General features: G+C 46.4%; 3 protein-coding genes across 8 annotated transcripts in view; 1 reads left to right on the top strand and 2 right to left on the bottom strand.

Annotated features, from left to right (window-relative positions):
* Positions 1-902: 902 nt before the first annotated feature.
* Positions 903-5325, bottom strand: NDUFB10 (NADH:ubiquinone oxidoreductase subunit B10). Its single transcript, XM_083473930.1, has 4 exons — positions 5098-5325; positions 3694-3832; positions 1967-2106; positions 903-1196 (listed from the first exon to the last, which is right to left on the bottom strand). Exons 1-4 carry the CDS (start codon positions 5231-5233, stop codon positions 1090-1092), a joined length of 522 nt encoding a protein of 173 aa, XP_083330056.1. The 5' UTR covers positions 5234-5325; the 3' UTR covers positions 903-1089.
* A 3182-nt stretch (positions 5326-8507) lies between these two features.
* Positions 8508-16615, top strand: RPL3L (ribosomal protein L3 like). 2 transcript variants are annotated; one of them, XM_083473926.1, is made up of 10 exons: positions 8508-8668; positions 9171-9363; positions 10153-10321; positions 11256-11391; positions 11505-11691; positions 12683-12843; positions 13625-13726; positions 13939-14034; positions 15263-15382; positions 16471-16615. In XM_083473926.1, exons 1-10 carry the CDS (start codon positions 8666-8668, stop codon positions 16525-16527), a joined length of 1224 nt encoding a protein of 407 aa, XP_083330052.1. In that variant the 5' UTR covers positions 8508-8665; the 3' UTR covers positions 16528-16615. The 2 variants fall into 2 exon arrangements, with proteins under 2 accessions (XP_083330052.1, XP_083330053.1); XM_083473927.1 differs by lacking the exon at positions 13939-14034.
* A 379-nt stretch (positions 16616-16994) lies between these two features.
* Positions 16995-19309, bottom strand: part of LOC310692739 (testis-expressed protein 2-like) — a 30102-nt gene continuing 27787 nt past the window's right edge. For all 5 annotated transcript variants that reach the window (XM_083473912.1, XM_083473913.1, XM_083473911.1 and 2 more), the window contains one exon: positions 16995-19172. In XM_083473912.1, coding sequence (XP_083330038.1) covers positions 19047-19172 — 126 coding nt within the window. In that variant the 3' untranslated portion in view covers positions 16995-19046. The remainder of the gene's footprint in view (positions 19173-19309) is intronic.

Genomic DNA, 19309 nt, shown 5'->3' with positions numbered 1-19309 from the left:
ACTATGTACAGGATCTTAAAAGCCACAGTACGTTAACCTGCAGAGAGCTACGAACTCGAAGAGCAGTAATATAATAGCCTACCTGGTACCCTGCTGGTGTTTGGCCAACAACTCCCACAACCCCCACCCCCGAAGGCTTTTTTGCAAAGGCTGCAAATGGCTTAATAATGGAAGACACTTTAAACAATTGCATCAAAGCTGGATCCAGTGATCTACCTTACCCATTTTTACTCTATTTTAGTTTTAAAAAATTACAAATGGCATAATCTCCATCATTCCTAACCTACAAGAGCAGTCCGGTGCTCTGACCAGAACTATACTGCCCAATAAATAATATTCTTTATACCCCGCCCATCTGGCTGGATTTCCCCAGCCACTCTGGGCGGCTACCAACAAAATAGTTAAAATACATTAAAACATCAGCCATTAAAAACTTTCCTAAACAGGGCTGCCTTCTAAAATCAGTTGTTTATTTCCTTGACATCTGATGGGAGGGCGTTCCATAGGGCAAGTGCCACAACTGAGAAGACCCTCTGCCTGGTTCCCATAAGACATAAGACTATGGTTGGGTTTACTAAAGAAAAAACAAATTGCAGTTACTGGGAAAGTAACATATCTAAGCTGGTGCTTTCACAGCAGACTACATAAAACTCTCTTGAAGTGTGTGCTGTGGAAGTACACCTCTTAAACCCTTTACATACATATATAGTATGTGGTTAGCCAGGCACCTAGAAAAGCAACTTATATACCTGCCACTTGTGTCAGTGACTTGTAAAGGCAATTTTTAGTTTCTAGCCATAATTCAAGAAGGCAAACCCATCCTGCCATTTTTCAACCCTCTCCACTAGTTTCCTCTTAATCCCATTTCTCCTTCCTGTTGTGTTTACAAAGCAAAGACAATATTTGCATTTACAGCTTTATTTTCTTCCCAGTATACATTCTGAGTCTGCCTTGTATATGTTTACAGTAGTTCTGAGAGAACAGCACAGATGATGCTTGATTTACCATCCATACAGTGTCTAATCTGCAGACACACACGCTAGTTTGTCTGTCTGGAGCGCAAATCCCAGGCCAAAGTGACCAGAACACTTAATGTGCCTCAGCTGCTGCCTTGGCCTCCTTCCTTTCTTTAATCATCCGGTGCTTCTGCTTCATTAAGCATTTGCGAGCAGTTCCCAGGCCGCCAAGTTCGCCATCTAGGATGACAGTGGAGAACAATCATGATCTGAGAGAAAAGGGGAGACTTCCACTGCAGAATTACATATTAAGCATGCTAACTTGCCATCAAAAAAGTAAACAGTTCATTTTATTTGTATACCACTTTTCTGCCCCCCCAAATCACATCAAAGGAACTTAACAACAAAGAAAACAAGAATGCATTTTGAAACCAAACAGTGCAAAAACAACAGCAAAATAAAATGCTGTACTGAATGGTAGTCTAGTATCAGAACATTAGGCCTGCTGCTCAGAGCAAGTTCCACTGTCATTCATTTACTTTAAGATTGGTGCTTTCCTTGTCTCTTTCTGCCCTCTGCCTTTCTCTGTCCTGCACAAAGGTGAATGCAAGAGTCTTGACTACTACTACTGTCGAGCTGAGCTTTGGGGATTTTTGTATGTGTACGCACATAGCCAAAACACGACTCATAAGGCAAGAACCTTTGCTCCTCTGCAGGACAGTAGCTGATCCAGGCATCCCTAGGTCTTGAAGCCACTTGGAAAGCAGCAAAATATGCCTCCTACAAGAAGCTGAACTCTCAATTCTACCAACATGGCCCATGTGAATTGTAGTCTAAGCACATCTGGGAGGAACCAGGGAGGCAAGGCTGCCCCAAGTGCTGATGTGGACTTCCATACCAGCTTCCCAATCCCACCTGTGTGAGCTCAGGATGGAACATAGCCTTTACATCAGATTGTTTTCACAGTGGGATGTAAATTTGAAATAATCCCAATATACTAATAGACTCACATCTGTCGTCATAGGCCTTGGTCACCTCTTTGAAGTGCTGTAACTCTGCTGCACAGTTCTCCAAATAACTGGGTCCTTCCCGCTGCTTGCAAGCACCCATTCTCTCCTGGATGATCCTCACAATTTGTCTATCAACTAGCCTGTGGGAGTGGAAAGAGAGAGATACAAACACTTGAAGAATGCAATAATACAGACTTTACCTAAGTCCCTGGATTGAAATTCTGTACAGAAAATTACACCAAGTCCATATGACACATCAAAAACACATAATACAAGCAGTCCAACAAGATTATTTTATCTTATTTTAATTGTCCCACAAACCCCTCCATAGTCCGCTCCACTTCCCAGCCTCCCTCCCAATCTAATATGCAGCCACATTCCTGCTTCCAACTTTCCTTTTTTTAATTCTATTGTTCTCAAGTCTCCTCCTCTCTGTAACAAGCCCACTCTTGCTCCCTTCCTACCCCTTATGTCCGGAACTGCCCCCCAGTTCTTTGGCAGGGCTTGCCCTGTAATTTATTTCAAGCTCCTCTTCACAACTCAAATTTTCCATGTGGACTTTAGAACCAATATGCAGAGGTGGATTCAGGGCAGCACAATTGGTTTCCCTGCACAGAGAGCAGGGGCCAAGGGGCTGCCTTCCTGCTTCCTTCCCAAAGCCTAGTGAATGCTGAGCTTTGGGAAGAAGGCATGAGGGCTCTGACAGGGTCCTATAGTCCTTCCTCCTTCTCAGAAACTAGTTAGCATTTGCCTAGCTTTGAGAACTTGGAAGGAGGGACTTTAGGATCCTGCGAGAGCCTCACACCTCCTTCCCAAAGCCTGGCACCTTCCTTACCCAGCTTAGTGAAGGCGGATTTGGGTTGGGGGGGTGGCAGCATCAAATTTTGGCCCTGCACAGGGCACCATATTAGCAAGGCCCACCCCTGCACTAGGCCAGACTTTGCTAACATGGTGCCCTCCAGATGTTTTGGACTGCAAAGATCACTGATGGTGGGAGTTGGTTAGGATGTCTGGGTTTGTTGGAAGCTGAAGTACAAGCACATCTGGTGGCCACAAATTAGCCTCCTTTGATCTAGGGAAAGCAAAAACATCAGTCTTTAGGGGAATAATTTCTCAGCCTATTCCTGCCTCCACAACTGTCTTCTGCAGGAGTGGAGAATCTTTTCAGGTTGAAGGCCGCATTCTCTTCTGGGCAAACATCTTAAGGGCCACATGCCGATAGACTGTGGGGCCAGAGACAAAAATGGGCAGAGCAATGAATGCATATTTTTACTTTTGAATGGTAGGCTAGTTTCTACACACAATCATAAACCCCTCTAGCCAGGAAAGCAGGAGGCATTATCAGAGGTCAAGAACAGTGTCCAGCCAAGCAGAAACACTGAAGGAGGTTGCAGAACAGGGTTAAAAAGGGAGCAGTGGCCAGGGGAGAGAGTCCTGAGGGTTAGAAAGAGAAGACTGGACAGCCGCATTTGGCCACTGGGCCCAAGGTTTCCTGCTCCTGGCCAACTGCAAGCTTCTTATGGCAGGGACCCAAGCACTACATACACTGATGATACTGTCTAACCAACAATCCTTACTTCTATCCTGAAAGTCAAATAACAATACTGCAAACCATTCAATCCTTAGAAGACTGTAGGCAACATCCTCCCAACTCTGCATAGAACAAAACATTTGGCAGGAGAGCCAAACTGCAATCCTACCCACCCTCCGAAAAAGAGAAGACGTACTTATCTCTCTTCCACTGCATCTCTGCTTCATAGTAACATATGTAGTCGTCCTCCAAGCATTCTGTATAGTCTGGCACACGGCGGAAGTTTCGGTGATAGTAATAAAACTTGTTCTTTGCATGCTGGCGCTCTATCCATTCTGCAGGAGTGAAATGTCCAGAGAAGCTTTTCAAGATTCAAACGAAAGAGGTCTTTTAAGCAATACAAAGCCAAGACAGACACAACTCGTGGAAAATTATGCCTTGCAGGGAGCTCTCATAAGAGAAGTCTTCCTACAAATCCCATAATCCTTGACCACTGACAGTACAGGCTGGGGATGAGGGTGTTTTCCCAAAACATTTAGGCTCAAGGTTAACATCAAGGTTGGGGAGGATGAATTGAATAAAATCTACCCCTCTTCCAACCTGCACTCCACTTATCCAAGAGCTGGGGAAGATAAGCCTCTCCAGCAGCAGTTCTCAATCTGTGGGTCCCCAGATGTTGTTGGACTACAACTCCCATCATCCCTGAGCTCTGGCCTTGCTAGCTAGGGGTGATGGGAGTTGTAGTCCAACAACATCTGGGGACCCACTGGTTGAGAAAGGCTGTGTCTCTAGGATGCTGACTGAAGCTAATGGGTGTCCAACAACATCCGGAGGACCATTGGTTCCCCACCCCAGACTTTAACATCATCCAGCCTCCTTCTACTCAACTCAGCCCCTTCTCCACTTGCAAAACCTCCCTAGCATTTGGCTTCTCCCCTGTTCTAGCTCTGCAGCTTTCTCTTGGTCTCTCCCTTGCATTCTAGCACCATCCCAGCCCTTCCAAACTTATAGATCAGTGTTTTACAGACTAGGGCCTCTAGCAATTTTTTTGGACTACAATCCCCATCATCCCTGACCACTGGTCCTGCTAGCTTGGGATGATGGGAGTTGTAGTCCGAAATCAGATGGAGACCCAAGTTTGGGAAACCCTGTTCTATACCATCACCTGGGGTCCTAGCCTCTCCTGTTGTAGGCCTTCGCTGTACCCCAGGTCCAACCCTGCAGTGCACACACTCATATAGCCCCCCCCAGCACCCCTATTTTTTTTCTCCTGCCTTGTAGACAACCCCCCCCCCAGGTTTGGAGCCCACACCCTTGTGGCCCTTCCTATGCATTCTAGCCCCCAACCCTTACCTCAGAGCCACACCCCTTGGTTCCTGGCCCCGCCCCAGCCCTTCACTCCATTCCTGATTGTAGTACCCGCCCCACTCTAACTCCACCCCCTAGTTCCTAGCCCCGCCCCACACTTCCACCCCTTTGTGTTTATAGCCCCGCCCCCGTTCCAATCCCCGCCCCTAGACTCCTGGCCCCGCCCCTAGCCCTTCCCTCCCTCCCCATTCTCTAACTCCGCCCTTTAGCTCCTGGCCCCGCCCCTTCTCACCCCTCCAGGCTGTGACCGGCGCGTCGACCACGACTCGAAATATCTGGTCTACCAGGTACAGCGGGTTGGTGAGCTCCGTCTTAGGGGTGCGAGAAGGCGGCGCGCGGTACACATCTCGGTCTGGCTCTTCGGGCATCGCTGCAGCCTTTGCGCGAGCAAAGCGATGCGGACAAAATGGCGGCCTCCTTGGCAGAGGGACCGGGTCAGGTTAAGGAAAAGAAGAGCGCATGCGCAGCCACTCGTGCCGCGCGCGCTGCGTGATGGGAGGCGCAGTTTGTAAATACTGGCTTTAGAGGGCCGAAAGGGTGCAATGCGCATGCGCCTACTAATGTTTTATTTTTAAAAAATCTTCCGATGACTGCTGGGATATGTAGTTCTCTGTCTGCAAGGACTTGCTCTGAAGTTTTCTTCCCCACTGTGGGTCTCATTAGCCCGATAGGAGTTGCACCCATTGAATTTCCAGTTGTTCAGAAGCTAATGGTCATAAGAGACAGTTAAAATAAACTGGCAATCTTATGGTTTGGTAGTTATTGGCAGAAAAGGTCACGCCAGACCAGGTTTCAAATCCCCACACAGCCATGAAGAGCACTGGGTGATCTTGAGCCAGGCTGTGTTGCACCTCCCTACCTTCCCACCTCACAGGGTTGTTGTGATGATTAAATAGAGAGGGAGAACCACATATGCCGCCTTGAATTCCTTTTACAGGAAAGCTTGGATACGCATGTAATAATTGATTTTAATAAATTTAATAATAGTGCCTTTGTCACATTTATACGCCACCTTCAAAAAGCTTAACTTTGTAAAGCAGCTCTAAAGAGACAACGTGAATGGGCTGGATGAAGAACATAAGAGACTAGTGTTCAAATTCCTTACTGCGTCACTTTCAGCCAGTCAGTGTCCCTCCTTTGCTCATAGGGTTGCTGTGATAATAAAATAGAGAGCTCTTTGGATGAAATAAAGCAGGATTCAAATATGATAATAGAGGGGGGAATAACACCCCCCCCCAAAGAATCCTGAGAACTGTAGTTTTCTCCTCACTGAGCTACAGTTCCCAGCACCCTTAACAAAATACAGTTCCCATGATTCTTTGGGTGGAAACCATGTGGTTTAAACATAGGGTTAAACCACGTGGTTTAAGGGTTCTCACCTTTTCCCTGGCTCTGATTCTGTGCTTTAATATTAATTCTGTTATCACAAATTTAAGCAAATAAAGTTTTCTCTACCACTTTTATCATCATACTAAGAAAAGCTCCAGCTAAATCTTTGCATAACAGGCTGTTGCTAAAAACACTGGGGGAGGGGCAGGGCATGTTGGGAAACAAAAATAAAAATAAAAAAGCTGCTTCACTCTGGCTTACAATCTAAAAAAATGTGACAGAAAAGGGAATGGATTGAAAGGGAAGTGGGGAAAGTATTGTTACATGCCACCCCAATCTCTGAACAGTGCAAGATTCTGAAGGATGTGTGGATCCAGAATTGACCTCCACAGTCACTTACGGACTCATTGTTAAAACCATGTTTATGGAAGACAATCTTACTCAGCTATGAGTGATCACCAAAGAAGAAGATGACTAGGGTTTGTGTTCCCTTTTGGGACAAGGAGGCACAGCAGAGACTGTGGTGTCCTTATGAAATATGGTTTATTTGCACATATATACAGCCTAAATGTAGATGAAGGGATAGCAGAGCATTCTCATCCCAAGCAGGTCTGGCCTCGTCCATAAGCACAGCATTGGATTTAAATAACGGGGGGGGGGGGATGTTCTTTGTCTCCTCTTTCATAGCCTTCCCCCATCATGTTCTGCCCCACCTTGCTCTGCTTCCCAAACCACTTGCAAAACTGACATTCCCTACCCCACCCTGAAATCCTAAACCCCTTTGGTCTCTACCCACCAACACCACTGGAGGAGGGGGCAGGGCCCCTTCCCCTCCTTGTCTGGCAGTCTCTGCTCTCTCTTGATGATTTTCTTGATAAGTCCTTACTGTGCTTTTCCCCCCTTAATGGCTTTCACTCAGCTAGCCCTGCCAGGTTAGTCTGGCTTGCTAGCATAAGCTTAAACCCAGGAATTCCCATATTTGGCACAGTTCAGTCAAACCTTGATTAATACTAAACTTTACTAATACTAATAATTATGGGTGCCTTGTACCTACAAAACTCTGGCAACCTGAACACAGAAGATTATGTAGAAGATTTTGGTTAACAAAATCTAGGAGAGAAGTCACCAAAACAAACAAGCAAACAAACAAGCAAACAAACAAACCTTTAATCTGCAACATGTGGTATGTTGGGCTCAACAAATAATGTCCTTATAAAGCATTTTGCTTTTTCACTCCAACAGATTATGTCATAGTGTCCCATGCCTGGAAGGTGGTGTAACAGTTTCATTTGATCTCTTCCTCCGCTGAAAAGCCACTTGTCCACAAAATCGTTATCATGGTCCGGACATCTCAATTCTTAAACTGGTTTGGTCAACTTCTCTGCATTGTTCCAGACATAGTTATACCATTCTTGCATTGTAGATCCATCATCATCCTTCCAATGTTTTGCTACTACTTGTCTTACAGTTACTAATAAAAATATGTTTATGTATCTAAATGGTTTGGTTTGGTTCTGTTTTGTCAGAAATAGTCAATAATGCCAGGGGTTTTTGCTGTTGTTTTAAACAATAAGGTGCCCAGCTAATTTGCTGCACTCTGCCAACACCTTATTCTAACATACTTGAATCATGGGTCAACTCCACCACATATGGGAGATCATTCCCAAAGAATGTTTCCCAAAGTTCTTTAGGTTAACTTTTGAGGTATACAGCACCATGTGTGTAACCTGTTAAGTGTCTTTACCAATACCAATTTCAGTAGACTTCTATGTCATAAGGAGTCTCAGTGTACCTGAGATATAGTTTCTCCTAAGAATGTAAGAAGTGCCCAGCTACTGGATCAGACCAATGGCCCATCTAGTCCAGTATCCTGTTCTCATGGTGGCCAACCAGGTGCCTCTTCTGGGAAGCTCACATAACAGGATATTAGCACAATGGCATTCTGCTTTTGACAGTGGATTTAGATAGAACATAGCCATTGTGCCAGTAGCCACTGATAGCCTTATCCTCAAAATATTTTCCCCAAATTTCTTTTCATCTGCTAGCTGTGCCAATCCTATGTTTATATGTATTAACTGTGGGTGCTGAATGGCAAATAGACAGCACTGTGCATCCTCTGGGGCACACTTCCTTATTCCTTCACTTACCTAGGCTGATGTACGACTGACATGTTCCCCAGGTGGCAAGGCAGAATTTTGACCCTTCCCGTCTGCCGTACATAGATGGTAATTGCACATGGTGGTAAACTGAGACCCCTGCTTCCAAGATGACCTTTCGTCTCCATTCCAATTGCTGGTGGTGTCAGGCCCCTGTCAGCTTGCCCGGGTATGAAATTAATATAGCATCAGAATGAAGCCAGCTGCTAAATTTATGTCTTGGGGGCCGAGAAACATCTTTAGTATTAGGCAACCAAGTCACTTGCTGGTGGCCTCTTTCGCTACTGCCGACCGGGACTGAGAAGACGTCTGATCATGGTCAGTACTGACTTGCTGTGGGCTAGGCCTGCCTTTGGGGTCGGTGGGTGATCTAGGAACAATGGGGCTGGGAGTTTTGTGATGGGGAGATACCATGTGATGGTTTTGCAGTGTTAATGAACTTTTGTAAGCTTCATTCTGATGGCTGTACCCTGAGAAGCAGCATATAAATATTTTGAATACATAAAACACTCTCCAGCATTTTCCCAGAAGCACAATAAACTTTGTAATGGACCTATCCTCACACCAAGGATCACCCAGCCCCTTCAATGCATTTCTGCAGCCTCACAGACCCCTTTGCTGTATTAATCAGTAGCTTGTCATAAGTACTGAGGATCATAACTGTGCTGGACTGGGACCTGGGAGACCAGGAGTTCAGATCCCAAAGCATCCCACTGGGATGTTCTTGGGAATCCCACTGGGAAGTTCTTGGTCAATGACCGTTATCTTTGTGGGTGTAGGTGTGCTTTACTTTCACCCCTTTTTTCGTCCCCACCCCCAGTCCCACCGCAAGTTTTCAGCTCCCAGGCATGGCCACCTGGGCTTCCTCCCTCACAAGAGGAGCCACCGTCACCGCGGGAAGGTGAAGACGTGGCCCAAAGATGACCCCAGCAAACCGGTTCACCTGACGGCCTTCCTGGGCTACAAAGCAGGCATGACTCACATCCTCCGGGAACACTACAGACCGGGGCTAAGTAAGTGGAAGGATTCATGGGAGGAGTTGATGCAAAGCTGGGGGAAAGGGCTGTAGCTCAGTGGTGGAGCACAGAAAGGTCCTCAAAGGCATCTCCAGTTGTAGGGTCGCAAAGAGGTGGCCTGGGAAAAACCTCTCTCTGGCTGAGGCCCTGGGGAGGTGCTGCCAGTCAGAGTAAGAACAAAGAGCTAGATGGACCAAAGTTGGTATAAAGCAGGTTCTTATGTTCAAATTCAGGCATCAACCCCCCCAGCATGATTGAGCATCTGCTGATGGTCCTGGGGCTCAGAAGGAACCATCACCAACTAGCCTGACCCAGCTACTGCCAGCAGTCACTCACTCATCCACTCAACCCCACCAGGACATCCAATATGAATAAGAATAAGAATTTGGAAGCCAAATCTGATCTGCAATGGTTGCCCACCATATTAATTACTCCTATACAACACTGTGATGAAGGGTCTTGCATTTTGGGTAATTTAATATTGCTGGGGCTGATGGCAGTTGTCGTTCTGCACAGTGCTTTTTTTCATAGAAAAGTAAGTGTCGATACTCACCATGAAGTTTTTACAGCTAAGTGCCACACTTTTTAACATCAACTAAAAGAGGTGGCGGTACTGTGTACCTGTGAGTACCCCCTGGAAAAAAAGCACTGGTACTGTAGAATCTTGTGGGCCAAAGGTTCCCATTCCAGCTGAATACTGAGCTAGATGGACCAGCAATCTAACTCTGCACCAGGCCGTTTCCTGTGATTCTAAGCCTGTTTCATCTGCATTCCTTTAATTTTCAGAGGTCTCAAAGAGGGAGGAGGTGGAAGCTGTCACCATCATAGAGACACCACCTTTGGTGGTCGTTGGACTGGTGGGCTACATCGAGACGCCCAGGGGGCTGAGGAATTTCAAGACCATCTTCGCAGAGCATATTAGTGATGAATGTAGAAGACGTTTCTACAAGAACTGGTGAGCGGTTTCCTGTGTGGTGGACAGAGGGAATGGGCAGACAAAATGGTCCACAGGTGCCACATGGCAGATGTCCAATCAGTACATACATGTGGAGGAAACATCTCTAACTGGTTGTTACAGACAGGGCTGACCCTACCATTGGGCAGCGTGAGGTGTGTCATGAAAGGGCTTCCTTTTGTAAATGACTTAGAGCAGCATCTGCTGGCTGATGAGCTGTGTTAAGCTGGTTTCTTCTGCCTCCTCCAAAGGTGCCGGTAGTGGTCACCCCCCAGGAGTTTTGGACTACAAATCCCATCAGCCTCAGCTGTGCTGGCTAGGAGTAATGGGAGTTGTAGTCCAAAACACCTACAGGGCCCCAGGCTGCAGAGAGACTAGACTACGCAGGTAGGTCGTTTTGCAAATTCCTTGGTGGAAATGTGCAGTAAGAACATAGCATAAGAACATTAGAGGAACCTGCAGGGCCAGGCCAATGGCCCATTTAGTCCAGCATCCTGTTCTCACAGTGGCCAACCAGTTGCCTGTAGGAAAACTGCAAGGAGGATTCGACCACAAGAGCACTCTTCTGTCCTGTGGTTTCCAGCAAGTGATATTCAGAAGCATTGCTGCCTCCAACTGTGGCAGACCCTCCAAGTGTCCCTATTTTCCAGGGACGGTTCAGGATTTACAGAAGCTGCCTTGGTTTCTGATTTGATCCTGGAATGTCCCACTTTTCCTTAGGACATCCCTGTTTTCACTGGGGAAATGTTGGAGGGTATGGTAGGATGTCCCTATTCCAAACAGGGTTGCACCATAAATTTGTATGACAGCGTTATGAAATTGGCAGCTTTATTTTCAGTTCGTTTCCTAATGATCTCTAGCAGAGAAGTTTCCTTTTTCACAGCCTAAACCCTGTGGCTGATGGTACGTGATGGAATATGTCTCTCCTTTTCAGGCACAAGAGCAAGAAGAAAGCATTTACCAAGTACTGCAAGAAATGGCAGGATGAGGCTGGGAAGAAGCAGCTGGAGAAGGATTTCGCAGCCATGAAGAAGTACTGCAAGGTCATCCGCATCATTGTGCACACCCAGGTGAAGCCTTCCCATAATCCTTTGGGGTAGCCCTAGGGAAGAACGGTGCTTTGCAAAGCGGTGGCACTCTTTCTCTGTTGCATTGTGTTAACGCTGAGCTTCTTTGGCTGCAGATGAAGCTCCTGCCACTGAGGCAGAAGAAGGCTCACATCATGGAGATCCAGCTGAACGGGGGCACCGTGGCAGAGAAGGTGGACTGGGCTCACGAGAAGCTGGAGAAGCAAGTGCCCGTCAGCACCGTCTTCTCCCAGAACGAGATGATTGACGTCATTGGTGTCACTAAGGGGCATGGGATGAAAGGTAGGAAGGGGCAGTGGTGAGCCTTGGCATAGAGATGTTTTCCTGAATACTTTACTTATTTATTGCATTGCTATCTCACCTTTTTGTCCCAGGAGCTCAAGGGGACATACATGGTTCTCTCCCCCCCACTTTCAATCCCTACAACAACCATGAGAGGCAGTGATTGACCTAAGGTCACCCAGGTCTCACTGGTTTTGGACTACGGCTCCCATCACCCCCAGCCTAATATGGCCTTGTTGGCTGGATCTGATGGGAGTTGTAGTCCAAAACATCAGGAGGGCACCAGGCTGGGGAAGGCTGCCATAGATTGTGGCCAGATTGACTTGGGCAGTTGCTATCATAGTCTTGATAAGGGAGGGGAAAGGGTGGGTGGTAGGAATCTTTGAGGCCCAATATATGCAAAATGCTGTCCCAGAAGAAAATGATTGATTCCAGGAGTACCCAGGATTTTGGGAAAACAAGTTTCTAGACCTCATTGCTGCTGAGAACATCTAGGCCTTTTTTCTGTTTCATGGCTTAGAGCGCCTCCCCCCAGCCTGGTGCCCTCCTGATGTTTTGGACTACAAGCCCTAGACATGGTGATGGGAGCTAACGTGAGTTGTAGTCCAAAAAGGAAAGGGCTGTAGCTCAGTGGTAGAGCATCTGGTTTGAATGCAAAAAGTTCCAGGGTTCAGTCTCTGGTATCCCCAGCTAGGACTGGAAGAAACCCCAGTCTTCTGAAACCCTTAAGAACCTTTGCTAATCAGTGTAGACAGCTGAGATAGATGAACCAAAGGCTTGATCAGCATAAGGAAGCTTCTTATGTTTCTATTTCAATCAGCCCTTTAGTCTGATTCTATGAGGACTAGAATCGTGCTTTATTTTTCAGGAAGATAGCATAGTCGAGGTAGGCTGAACTTTGCATGGATCCCTGGCACCTCTAGGGCTGTCTGAGAAAAACTCGTGCAGGGAGAGTTTAACAACCTCTAACAACATGACCTTTTTCATTTAGGTGTGACAAGTCGATGGCATGCTAAGAAACTCCCTAGGAAAACTCACAAAGGACTGCGTAAGGTCGCATGCATTGGAGCCTGGCATCCTGCCCGGGTGGGCTACTCCATTGCCCGGGCTGGCCAGAAAGGCTACCATCACCGCACAGAACTTAACAAGAAGGTACAGTGCCCTTCTTCCTTCACCTTCCTTCCTTCCTGTTCTTTTGGGCCCATTCACAATGGACTTGAGTCTGTTGCTGGTTGGCCCCAGGCTGACGTCACCATTCCATACCCACCTGCTCACCCAATCTCTTGGGAGTCTGGGAAATGCTGATGGCAATAGCTCCCCAGCACCTGAACTCTTTCTTTTGCTGTTAATTTATTTTTCAAAAGAAACAAAGGCTCAAAAATGTAAACCATAAAGTGTCACAGCCTAGAAGGACAAAGGTATAGCGCAGATCCAAAGGTATTATAAAGTATTTACTCATACAAAGATTCTCTTTACAAGTAATAGAGATTTATAAAAATAAAAGTATTCTCCACCTGTGAGTTCCATCATTATTGATAATAAAGATTCTAGACAGTCTTAAAAGAGCCAGATATTGGCATATATTGGTGGTGCCTATTTCAATAAGAAATAAAATCACGCCATATATGAATAAAATCCGGTCATTCAAGCTTTGCCCTTTAAATAGTTTTGGTTTGTGACAAATCTTTTTAAGAAGGGCAATTTGCAAAACCCTTGAATGCTATAAATCCTATTAAGATTAAAGGTCTTCCAGGATTTAACGATACAGTTCCAGGCTGCTGGTACTTTTCAAATTCCATTCTGTTTCCATGTACAGGTTCAAAAGTGCCAGGTGGAAAGATGGAGTAATAGTTGATTTTGGATTTTTATTTCTTTTGTTAACAACAGCAACAAAAGTCAAACATAACTGAGCCTCATCTCTTCTTCACCTTAGGTTTACCGCATTGGGCGTGGGGTTCACATAGAAGATGGCAAAGTGGTGAAGAACAACGCCTCCACCAATTATGACACAACCGAGAAAACAATTACCCCGCTGGTAAAATAGAATCATAGAGTTGGAAGGGACCACAAGGGTCATCTAGTCCAATCCCCCTGCAATGCAGGAATCTTTTGACCAATGTGGGACTCGAACCCATTACTATGACAATGGTCCTTCCCCTTATGTACTTGTGCCCAGATTTGTGGTGGGCACTCTGTTGCTGGCGCTGCGACTTCCTTCTCTACATTAACACACCTTTATGTCCCCAGGGTGGATTCCCTAAGTACGGAGAAGTCAACAATGATTTCGTGATGGTGAAGGGTTGTGTGGTGGGCACCAAGAAGCGGGTGCTCACCCTCAGGAAGGTGAGGCCTGTATCAGAGACATGGACTGTGAGGGAGATGTGACTTCCTGTGAGGGTGGGTGGGGCCCACAGGAGACTGATTGGATTTGGACCCAAGCAATGAGCAGGTGGCCAATTCATTTCCATGTCCAATTAAAGGTGTTTAAAGCCCTAAATGACTTAGGCCCCAAATGTCTGAAAGACTGCCTCCTTCCCTACAGGCACACTCTCAGGTGTTAAGGTCAGCAGAAGGGGCCCTCTTGGAATCTGCACCACCCTCAGGCATTTGGGGTGGTAGTAGTCCGGGAGAGAGTAATCTCTGGAGCAGCCTCAAAGTTGTTCACCTTTGCTAGACAGTGTCTGTTGTATGCTGAATATACCTCTCTTGACACATCAGATATCTGTCTTTGGTAGTCACCTTATTCCAGGGGCTTTAATTTGTTTAAAACTGTTTTTAATATTGACTCTTAAATTGTCATAACCCACCCTGGGACCTGATGGTGAAGGGTGGGAAATGAATCGCAGTAATAATCAACAGTAGTACTAATAATGGCTCAAGACTGTAGGTGCTTTGTTCCTGAGGGAGAAGGGAAGTTGGGGCTACAGCTAGGCGTCCATTCTCTGAAGGGCTTTGGGAGCTGCTGTGGGGACAATAACATTGGCCTGCCTTACAGGAGTGTTGTGAGGACCACTAGAAGTTAAGAAACATGAAATACAATGAGCAGCCTTTGTAAACACCTTAAGGAAGACAGGAGATAAATGTTAAGCAATCATTCTTGTTCTTATGGTTTAAGACTATTTATTATTGTTAACCTTGACCTAGCAAGGTTCCCTTTCGACAGACCAGGGACTGGCCTGTGGCATGGGTTTTGCACCTAAATTGCCCGCCACCAGTACAAACTTACTGTACATTGGGTTGAGGCAGCAGTTACAAGTTACCGGTCTCTGCAGCCACAGCAGGCACTGTGATTCTCCAGCGGTTTGACTTCTCCCCTAGAAGTGCATTCCATTGTCTCTCGAGACAGACGGATACCAACAAATGGTGTAAGACCAACATATGGAGAATAGTCAAGGGGCTGCCTCACCCCCATATCTTCCCACCTGAGGTGGCCGTCTCACCTTGCCTAATGGTAGGGTTGTCCCCATGTCACTCAGCTAAGTTGTCCATGTTCAACAAGCGATTCCCCACAGAAAACTCTGCCCCCTCACCCTTGCACTTTCATTTAATGGACCCCTTTCCCTTCTTCCAGTCTCTTCTGGTCCATAGAAGCAGAAAGGCCCTGGAACCTGTGGAGCTGAAATTCATTGACACGACCTCAAAGTTTGGTCATGGACACTTCCAGACGGCGCAAGAAAAGCGTGCTTTCATGGTGAGTCTTAGCCGCAAAACATGATGCAGAGAAGAAAAAACCCTTTGAGAAGGATATGTGACCAAATGTGACTGGGGGAAGCCGCGCTGCCAACCAATATTTGGGATAAGGGTCCTAAAACTTCTTCCTACCCGGGGCACATCTAAGAAGCACAACCCCATCGTGCCATTTCTTTTCTCTGTCCTGAAACTTAACGAATCATAGAACTGTAGTGTTGGAAGGGACCCCAGGGATCCCAGCCCTTGCAATGCAAGAATCACAGCTACCCAAGTTTCAGCTTGTCTCCATTGGGTTCTAGTATTATGGGGGGAGATATCTCCACATCATACAAACTTGTGCAAACTTCTGTCAAGTCCTATCATATTTGCCTCCCCCCAACACTTAAGAAGCCCCCAATATTGTAGCCTTTCTGCATAGGAAAGTTGCTCTAACACCCCTGATAATTTTGATTACCCTTTCCCGCGCCTTATCCAGCTTTGCAATATCCTCTTTGAGATTTATACATCACCTAAGAACAGATTTTTTTGATCCCAAGTAGAAAATATATTTTCTATTTCAATTCAAACCAAAAAAGTGATAAATTTTAGGGAAAGCATTAGGTGGATGACCAGGCTTCCCCAATCTGGTGCCTTCCAGATGTTTGGACTTCAACTCCCATCAGGCACAGCACCGTATGGCTGTGCTGGATGAGGCTGATGGTAGTTGTAGTTCAAAGCATCTGGAAGGCCCCAGCCAGGGGAATGTGGCCAAATACCAGCCAAAGATACTCCATTAGGTATTGTCCTGCTCTCTCTTTCACCTGAAGGATAGAAGTGATGAGATTTGTTAGTCCAGAACACCTGGAGAGGAGGCACCATGTTGCCTACCCCTGCTAGCCACATTTGTTGGAAATGAAGGGCTGTTTTGCACCAGTCAGGAAAACAGGCTGCCCTGCAACATCTCCAATACCTCTCACTCCTTGTGGAGACAAAAAGGCAAAAAGAGCAGAAAGGTACAAAAGTCCCCTTTTGCCCCTGATGCAAATTATTGCCTTTTTTCTTGCATAGCTTTTAAGATTCCATGGCCATTTTTTTCTGCTTGTGTTCCAGGGCCCACAGAAGAAGCACCTGGTGAAGGGGAAGGTGGAAACCCAGGAGGAATTGTAAAAAGGGCTTCTCCTAAGATGTTTCTGGACTCCAGTCCAACTTTGTCGCTGCTTTGAATAGTTGCAAACATGAATACACTGAAACAAAACCGGTGCTTAGTGTTATGTTCTCGAAAAGGTATATGCCCCCCACATTTGTCTCAGAAGTCTATCAGGGCCATGCATTTATAGCAACATCTGGACTTAGAATCATAGAATAGTCTAACTGCAGAGTTGGAATGGCGCCAGAGGGTCATCTAATCCAACTCCCTGCAATGCAGGAATCTCAACTAAAGCATCCATGACAGACGACCATCCAACCTCTGCCTTAAAACCTCTGAGGAAGAAGAGTCCACCACCTGAGGAAGTCCATTCCACTGTTGAACAGCTTTTACCATCAGAACGAGCAGCTCTGCCTCTTTGGATACTTTGACAGAGACCAAATGCAAGAGACACAAGGAATAACAACAGCAAACACACCCCCAGAGATCAATGCAAACCTTTATTTCCCTTCACCTTCCCCATCATTTCTAGTTGCCTCTGGCTCACACATCATCCGTGGTTTGTAAAGCCCTTTGATTAGTTGCAACCATTTCATTGCCGTGAATTTCCAAAGCTATTGCTCTGTTAAAATGTTTTATTGCATGGGAAACGGAAACAGTACCTCTAAAACCCACTTTATGCTGCCGGGTTAGCTATCACGATTGGCTCGGCTTCCTTTGCATTGCTGAATGTCCCTGATGTGAAATCTCCTGGGACATGACATGGGTTTAGAGCATCTTCCCCCAACCTGGTTCCCTTAGGCTGTTTCGGACTGCAACTCCAATCAGCTCCCACCAATGCTGGCTAGGGCTGATGGAGATTGTAGTCCACAGTGGCTATGCTATCTGGGGTTGATGGGAGCTGTAGTCCAACATTGTGGGAGGGTACTAGGAAGGCTGGTTTAGAGGCAAAGGTGGGCTGGGGTGCTCTAGGCAGGCAGAGGGTATATATAACTATTGAGAAAGTAGAGGCACCTCTCTTTTCTGCCTCACTTGCGGCACAGCATGGAAAGGTTTCAGGAATTAACACAATATGCTTCTCTTTCTAACACAGGCAGTCCATATCTTTAGCACTCAGATAGCAGGGCTAAGCCTCCAGAAGCCACACTTGCCTTGTTCCTTCACTCATGGTTCCTTGTTTGCCTCTTTTGATAGTCTCTAATCTCACAGCAGTAAATAGCACACCTCCAAGAAGGAGGTTGTGGAGCTTTGAAAACCTCCTCCCTACCCCCACCAAAGACTGTCATGAAATTGACCACAGCCTCCAGCCCTGGAGTGTCCCAGCTGCAGAGTCCACATGCTCAGGCATCCTAAGGATTAGTCTAGATGCAACTTCGAGTGTGTTTTCAAATCCCTGTGGTCAGCAGCACCAGCCCCCTCTCTGCACAATCAGCCACCAGCCGTGGAAGGGGATGGTGCTGTTCTGGATCACAATTGGGGCATAGCCAGGGTGAGGGGAGGTTGATCTTTTCCTGCTGAAAAACCCTCCTCAGAATTTGTGATTTGAATTTTAAAAAGCCACGTAATGAATTACGTAAATTGTGTCATCAATATGTTATTCCACCCCATTCACTGAGTGCCTTAGGAGACCCCTTATTCCCTGCATGGAGCTGCAATTCTTAATAGCTTTGACAAACTAAAGTTCCCAGGATTCCTTCTTTTTGGGGGGAGCCTTGGCTGTTAAAGTGGTGATACATTCTCGCTTGGTCTCAACCTGCACTCCACACTTTCCTCATCAATTTGGAGGCTTGAATTCCCTTAAACCTCCCCTCCCCTCATCAGGAGAAGGGAGAATTTTCACAGAGTAAAGAGTTGTGTGATGTTCTTCACACATTCCTTGCATGCCTTCCCGGGGGGGGGGGGGGGGAAATACAAACGTTTCTACTGTTAACTCTCTCAGCTTCCTTTCCTCTGACCTGTGAGTAGCAAGGAGGTCAGAGAGATGATTCACTCAGAGGCTCGATGTTCAGATTTTGGGATTTCTCTTCCCACCATTGCAAACCTGGGTAGAAATAGGAGGACTTCAGACTGCTTGCAGAAAGAGCCCTTTCTTTCCTTGTCGTCCCCTCTTTTCTTTGGCCTCTTCAGTTTTAATGACTGTTCTGACATTTAAAAGATGCTTAACATGGCTGTTATTTGCAAAGACGGGACCTAGGTAGAAGTGGGCTTGGAATCTCCCCTACTTTTTTTTCCTCTTTGCAAAGCTAATGACAGCACTACAGAAATCCTTCCTTGCACTGGTAGGAATCTGGTGCTTGGAAGAGAGAATCTTAGAGTATCTTCTCCACACTGAGAAATGTATCCTGTGAAATATCCAGAGGATGGGTGGGGGGACCTCTTTTGCTGGAGAGAAGCCCCTGAACGACAAGCTGAAGAGATGAGCCAGCAGAGATGAGACCAGCAGTGTGGCTCAAGGGTGATGCTGGGTTCGCAGGCCCTGATAATCCTGGAGGACCCCATCAAGCATCTTGAGCCAGCCAACCCACCAGTGGGCAGTTCCTCAAAATTTTGCTGCGCCCTCTCCTGGGAATTCCTTCTGGAGTCCTTCTGTGGGCAGCTGGGATTCCAAACCAGAATGCATGAGGGGTAAGATGAGATCGTCCATATTTGGCATCACTAAAATTTTCTAAGGGGTTGAAGGGGTGGGAGGGAGAGAAAAGAAATCAGGTTAGAAACATGCCACCACATTTTCTGCAAGCAAAAATGCCTCTAGAAGGCTTGGTGCATCCAAGTGGTCTATATAATGGAGATGATCTGCTGGGA

This window comes from Podarcis liolepis (genome assembly GCF_965112155.1).
Source record: "Podarcis liolepis genome assembly, chromosome: 14".
Taxonomy (NCBI): domain Eukaryota; kingdom Metazoa; phylum Chordata; class Lepidosauria; order Squamata; family Lacertidae; genus Podarcis; species Podarcis liolepis.
Note: the sequence above shows the minus strand (reverse complement) of the source record. Positions and strands in the feature narration are given on the sequence as shown.